Source organism: Tupaia chinensis, unplaced genomic scaffold (genome assembly GCF_000334495.1).
Source record: "Tupaia chinensis unplaced genomic scaffold, TupChi_1.0 Scaffold000335_1, whole genome shotgun sequence".
Lineage (NCBI taxonomy): Eukaryota > Metazoa > Chordata > Mammalia > Scandentia > Tupaiidae > Tupaia > Tupaia belangeri.
This window is the reverse complement of record NW_006159829.1, coordinates 2,158,786-2,165,347: the sequence shown is the minus strand read 5'-3', so window position 1 is coordinate 2,165,347 and position 6,562 is coordinate 2,158,786. Positions and strand designations below refer to the sequence as shown.

Genomic DNA, 6,562 nt, shown 5'->3' with positions numbered 1-6,562 from the left:
TGCGGTCGGCCCCCCCGCGGCCCTGTCCAGCCAGTGTGGTTAGGGGTCAGGGAGCGGCCAGCTGGGGGTCACCGCCAGCACCTCCTGGGGCACCCAGCCACGGGAGGTGTCTGCCCCCCCGCCGCCTTGTCCTGCGGAACCGGTGAGGTTTAACCAAGCCCCCTTCTCGCTGCTTTCGTGGTGTGCACGGACTGGCCACCGTGCTGTGGGACCGCACTAGCGATGACGCTGTCCCCGGTTAATGCACAGCGCGCTTCCAGGGACCAGAACCCAACGTGTGCCCGTGTCCCTGCAGTGAGGTCTACTCGTGCAGCGTGGACGGGACGGTGCTGGTCTGGAACGTGAGCACGCTGCGGGTGACCGGCCGCTTCCAGCTGCCGCGCGGCGGCCTGACGTCCATCCGACTGCACAGCGGCCGCCTGTGGTGCTGTAAGAGAGGGCCACGGAGGGAGCTGCCCTCCCCGCTGCCGCTCGCTCTGCCTCAGCCTCTGCGCCTTTCCTGCCCCGCAGCCTCTGCCAGGCCCTGCCTTCCCGCCTTGCTCCTGCTCCAGGTGGCCCCTCCTGGCCCCACCCCGGCCTCATGGGCCTTGCCAGGGAATGCCGGGGCATAGGCCGCTGGGCTGGGGCTGGCGCTGCTCTGAACCCCAGGGTGCGTGGTCCGCACTCGGTCTTCCTGGTGGCTGTCAGGGGCGGTACCCTGGGCGCGGCTCTCCCAGGCGTAGCACATTTGCCAGAAAACCGCACGGGACAGGCTGCGAGCGGGGCCTGACGGCCTGCATGCCATGTGGCTGCTGGACGAGGCAAGAGAAGGCGTGTTCCCGTCACCCTTCACGGCTCCCTGCACCCTCAGATCATGCCCCACTACAGGGGCTACAGCTGTTTCAACTCTGTCACCATGCGTTTTTTCCAGAACGTTCTGTCAGCAGGCTACATATAGTATGCACTCTATTTTTGACTTTACTCAGCTGGCACCATGGAGAGAGAGAAAGCAAGAGATCACCCCTTCAGGGGGATGGCCACGCTGCAACCACAATACCTTCTCCTCCAGTCTTTTCTCGGGATTCTGGGCATGCGTGGGTGTTTTAAGCCACTGGGTCTAGGACTCGAATCAGTTGACTACATGGGAGTCCAGCGATGTAACCCTCATGCCATGTGCTGGTCCCACGCATGCCACTGCCTTCCTTGGGCATGCGTGCGCACTCCTGGTGTGTTTCAAGCGTCTGGGTCCAGGACTCAGACCTCAGTCAGCCATCTCAAGCGTCTGGGTCCAGGACTCAGACCTGTTAGCCATGTAGGCACCCAGTACCTTCACCACGGTGCCGCTTGCTGGCCCCCATGCACTGTATTTTTTTTCCAAGAGAAATTTTTGCTATAGGGCATGTGTACTCACTGGAGAGGGAGAGACAGACAGACAAAAGGCGAGAAATCTCCCCCCGGGGGGATGGCCACACTGCAGCCCCTTCTCTCTGTTCTCCTCTCGGGATCCTGGGCACGCACGCACACACGCCCGGCGTGAGTTTAAGCTGCTGGTTCAGGACTCGTACTGTGGTTGACTGCATGGGAGCCCAGTGACGTAACTATCCCACCATCTGCTGGTCCCGCAGGTACTGTATTTTTAAGATATTTTTTCCTTAAGCAAGCAATGATTTTTCTTTTTCTTTTTTTTTCTTTTGAGAGATTTTTGCCATAGTGTGCGTGCAATTGCTGGAGACGCCCGGGTCTCCCACCCCACGTTCCCATGGTGCACAGCCGGCGTTTCTGCAGCCAGATGTGTGCCGCATGACTGGCAGAAGGGGACTGATGAGTCCCATGTACCTTGAGGCAGGGGGCGGCCTGGACCCTGGGGGTTTAGCTCTGGCCACTAGGCAGAGACCCAGACCACCAGGGCAGGAAAGCTCCGCCTAGGGGCCGTGTGGTCTCGCTGTTTTGCGAAGCCTTGAAAGAGTGCTGCGTTCCCGAGGCTCCTGCCAGGAGAGTGACGCTCAGGTGGGAGCTGAGGTGGGAAACGAGGCGCGCTCGAGCTGGGGAGCAGTGCTGGTGCATCAGGGCACCTGGGTGGGGCGGCAGCTGCTGCACCCCTGCACCCACGCTGCCCGTCTCACCCTTGCGTTTGAGCGCGCTGCCTGGCCCTCACCCCGCTGCACCCCTGCACCCTCCCTGCCTATGTCACCTTGCGTTCGAGCGCTGACTGGCCCTCTCCCCACATCCCTGCAGGCACTCGTAGCAGCATCCTGGTCATGACCACCAGCGGCTCCCTGCGGCAGGAGTTGAGGATCGAGGAGAGTTTTGGCAGGACGAGCGCCTCCTTCCTCGGTTTCCAGCTCCTCCCCGAGGTACTGCGGCAGGCGGTGTGCCTGGTAGGCAGGCGTGTGGCACTGGGCTGCACCACACCTGCCGCTGTCTCTCTCAGCACGAGCAGCTCTGGGTGGCGTGTGCAGGCTACAACGAGGTTTACATCTGGAGCCTTCAGGACCTGGCCCAGCCCCCGCAGCGGCTCCCCCTGCAGGACTGCTCCGAGATCAGCTGCATGCTCCGGGTGAAGAGACAGGTGAGGGGCGCCACCCCAGTGCTCCGTAGGCTCTCCGCCCTGGCCTCGCCCTGCTCCCTGGGAGTCAGCGGGCCTTGTGGGCTCGCCCGCCCACCTGGCCTGCCTGTGCCCTTCTCTCCTTTCTTTTAAATTTGCTAGAGGGCACCTGCTCTCGCCAGAGAGAGACTGGGAGCCACACAGCTGGACACATGGGATGCGGCTTGGGGGCGCAGGCCTGGTCCTCCCTGGGTTCAGTGAAGAGCTTCTTCTAGGCTTGGGGCACAGAGCCCTGGCCGTTCCTTGGCTGTGGACATGTCTCCCTTCGTCACGTGGCCTGGTCTGTGCGCTCTCCCCTGAGGACACGCTGACCTGTGTAGCCAGGCCCTAGCCAGTTATACCCCAGCTGCTCTCTGGGCACACCCGTGTCCGGAGAGCTGGGAAGGCTGTGGGGTAGAGGGAGACAGTATCAAGGCCGCTGTGGTCTGCCCTCTGACCCCAAGCTCACATCTGCCCTACGAGCAAAGCACACTCACTCCATCCCAGCAGCCCCAGGTCTTACCACTCCCCAGAGTCTTATCGAAATGGCAGCAGCGCAGAATGGGGGGCAAGGGACTCCTCTCCAGCTGGGACCCTGAGGTGTGGGAAGCCAGTGCCCTGTCCTGTATTCAGTGGGGGGCACCGGCAGAAGAGGCGTTGCCCTCCCAAAGGGAGAAAATGGGAGGAACGAGGGGCCTCAGGAGGTGGCACCGGCAGGTGGCATGGCCAAGGCAGCTAGACCCCACATGGCCAGTCGCGCAGTGCGAATCCCAGCCTTGGTGACTTGGAAAACATGCCAAATGCATGTGTGTGCCCTAAGTCCTGAGGGGAGGATGGAGAAGAGGGATGGCGGTGTGGGCATCCCCGTGGGGTGGTTTCTCACTTGCCCTCTTCTCGCTCCCCACCCCTGGAGAGTGAACGTGCCGTATAGCAAACCAAAAAAACAGAAAAAAAAAAAAAGAGAGAAGGGGCCACAGCAAGGGAGGGGAGGATGGAGAAGAGGGATGGAAGAGAGAGAAGGGGCCACAGCAAGGGAGGTCGCAGTGGAGGTGCCGGCGGACCTACCCAGGTGTGGCTGACGGACGCTGTCCACGGCTACAGCCTCGCGGTCGGTGCGCAGTGACTGAGGCCGCCGGGCTGCTGGCCTAGCTCAGCCCTCGCGGTCCCTGCTGCGGCTCCACCTCCTCCCGGTCTCCAGGTCCAGTCACAGCGTCCCCGTCCTCCACGCCTGCAGATGGTCCACCTCTCGGGCGGCCAGGAAGGATGTGGGCTTGGGGTGGCCTGGGCCCCTCGTGCCGGCAAGGCTGTCCTTACCGGCCGATGCCTCCCTCCCCAGCAGGTCTGGGTGGGCGGCCGAGGGCTGTCGCAGGGCAGGCCCAGAGGGAAGATCTACGTGATTGACGCTGAGAGGAGGACGGTGGACAAGGAGCTGGTGGCACATGCGGACGCCGTGAGGACGCTGTGCTCGGCTGAGGACCGCTACGTGCTGAGCGGGTCGGGCGGCGAGGAGGGCAAGGTGGCCATCTGGAAAGTCGAGTGAGCCAGTCGCTGCCAGCCCTTCGGGGCGCTCCCGCGCTCCCCAGTCTTTCTGGAAGAAGCTCCGGGAAGGGGCCAGGTGAGGAGTCCGTCTGGAGCGCATGCACCATGGGCCAGGAGACCAGCACTGTGCCCGCACTCGGACCTCCCGGCTCCTGGGTGGAACTGTCCCCGTGTGTCCTCGGGCCGTGGCCACTTCTCGTGTGACAACCTCTGCTCAGCAGGTCCCTGTGGGCCTTGAACATTCCAGAGCCCACGGCCAGGGCCAGCGACAGAGCCAGCGGGTCGCCATGTCCTCGTGTTGCCTACAGCCTCATACCTGGGGTTGCCATTCCTTTACTTTAGACAGGCTGAGAGGCCTACTGGCTACCAGGGTGATGCGGGGTCCCCACCTTCCACTCACCTCATGTCCAGCAAGGCTGAGATGGCCCCTCTGTGGGCGAGCGCGTTCTCATCGCCTGGGCTGTCCCCGTCAGAGCAGGCAGCTGAGGAGGGCATGCCCCAGCGCAGGGCCGGCAGCCTGGTTGGGGCGCTGTCTTGGCGTTTTCCCTCGGGCGGAGGCTGCCGGGTGATGCTGCGTGTTCTCCAGGCAGGGGTCTCCAGGTCGGAGCTAAGTCCGCCTACACGGCGTGAGCATATGCACACAGGGCGGCCTGGCCTCCTGCTTAGCTGGAGAAGAGCTGAGCTGTGCAGAACTAGATTATCTGCAAAGCCGGGCCGTGGCCGTTTCACTCTAACACTTGCTCTCAGGTCTCCACTCCTCCACTCTTTATACTTTATTTATTTTTAATTTGACCAGAGAGGGAGAAAGAAAGAAAAAGAGAAGGCGAGAAAGCAAGCCGCCAGGCCCGGGACTTGAACCGCCCTTAACCACCACGCCACCTGCTGGCTCCAGGCAAAGATTTCTTAAACAAGACCCTAAAGCATGGGCAACTCCAGAAATGGACGCGTGCCCTGACGCCAGACTAGACAGCTTCCGCACAGCAAGGGGGATGATGCGGACAGCCCACATGGCGTCAGCCGGTGGCACGGTGGTTAAGGCGCGCCATCCCACATGGTCTACTCCACGGTTTGAATCCTGGACCCGACAGCTTGAAAAACACGCTGTGTGCACGTGCCCCAAATCCTGAGAGAATGGAGAAGGGATTGTGGTGTGGCCACCCCCCTGCGGGGTGATTTCTCACTTTCTCTCTCTCTTCCTGGTGAGCACCATATGGAAAAAAAATCTTTAGAAAAAGAAAAAAAAATCTTGGCCAGAGAAAAGGCTTTATATACAGATAAAGATCAACTATGGGACGCCTACAGCAAAGTCCAGTTAAAGGTGAAAGGTTGAGCACTTTCTCCTGAGATCAGGAACAAAGCAAGGCTGTTCACTTTCACACATCCCTTTTTAAAAACATGACCTCACTGAGTGACCCTCTGTCTGGACGTCCCGGCTGGAGCAGTCCCACCGCCAAGCTGGCTCTCCAGCAGGGTCTCGCTGTTTGCTGTCCAGCCTTCGGCTGTGGTCCTCCGACCCCCCTTCCAGAGCAGTTTGGATCACAGATGCACAGCTCACAGCCTTCAGCGTGGGCCAGGGATCAGTCCGGGCTCCCCTGCAGGCCCAGCCCGTGGGGTGTGAGGCATGGCATCTCGGCGCACGCCCCGCGGCCGGGCCTGCCCTCTCCTTAGCACTGTGCACGGGGTTCTGGCCAGGGCGAGGGGTGAGAGACAGGAAGGCATAAAGATTTAACGGGGAGAGAGACATCTTTGTTCACAGACAGAATTGGCTGTCCACACAGATCTTAATTTAGAAAACTGAAGTAAAATCTGGGGCCAGATGGTGTGCAGAGCAAAACGTGGTGCTCCACGAGGCAGCCTGGGAAGTTCTCGTGTCAGGGCTGGGGACCTGCCTATGCTGGCGTGTGCTGGCCCGTGACCCAGGGGAGGGGATGGCAGCTTTGGGCAAAAGGTGCTCTCTCTGTCTTGACCGTGGAAGAAATAAATTTCAAAAAGGAAAATGTAGCAAGGCCGCCACTGAGTGTGTGCCCATGTGTGTGTGTTTTGCTTGAGGTTACGTACAATCCCGGGGGGAGAAAGGGAGAGGAGGAAGAACCGCCCTGAGGCACGGCCACACCACAGTCCCCTGTCTCCCTCTTCCTGGGTGTCGGGCATGCATACACGCACCCGATGTGCTTCTCAAGCTGCCAGGTCTGGGACTCAAACTGCGTGGATCCCGTGGCCTGAACCACCACGCCACAGAGCCAGCCCACATCCTCTCAATAGGTGAATGCTGCCAGTGGGCGCTGGAGGGGGAAGCGCTCCCCGTGGGGGACAGCCACACCACTGTCCTGTCTCCATTCCTCCCTTTGGGGTTCTGGGCATGCACATACCTATGCCTAGAGTTCTTTAAACCACTGGGTCCAGGACTCAGAGCACGCTGTTGGCCATGTAGGCTCCAAGTAGTGCCTTAGCCGCCAAGCC

General features: G+C 61.1%; 1 protein-coding gene across 3 annotated transcripts in view; it reads left to right on the top strand.

Annotated features, from left to right (window-relative positions):
• The window catches only part of DENND3 (DENN domain containing 3), a 47,255-nt gene extending 41,145 nt beyond the window's left edge, over positions 1–6,110 (top strand). For 2 of the 3 annotated variants that reach the window (XM_006152111.3, XM_027773306.1), the window contains 4 exons: positions 296–429; positions 2,215–2,333; positions 2,411–2,548; positions 3,900–6,110. In XM_006152111.3, the coding sequence (XP_006152173.1) occupies positions 296–429; positions 2,215–2,333; positions 2,411–2,548; positions 3,900–4,103 (595 nt within the window). In that variant the 3' untranslated portion in view covers positions 4,104–6,110. The remainder of the gene's footprint in view (positions 1–295; positions 430–2,214; positions 2,334–2,410; positions 2,549–3,899) is intronic. The other variant, XM_006152110.3, reaches the window with a different exon arrangement.
• Positions 6,111–6,562: the final 452 nt, after the last annotated feature.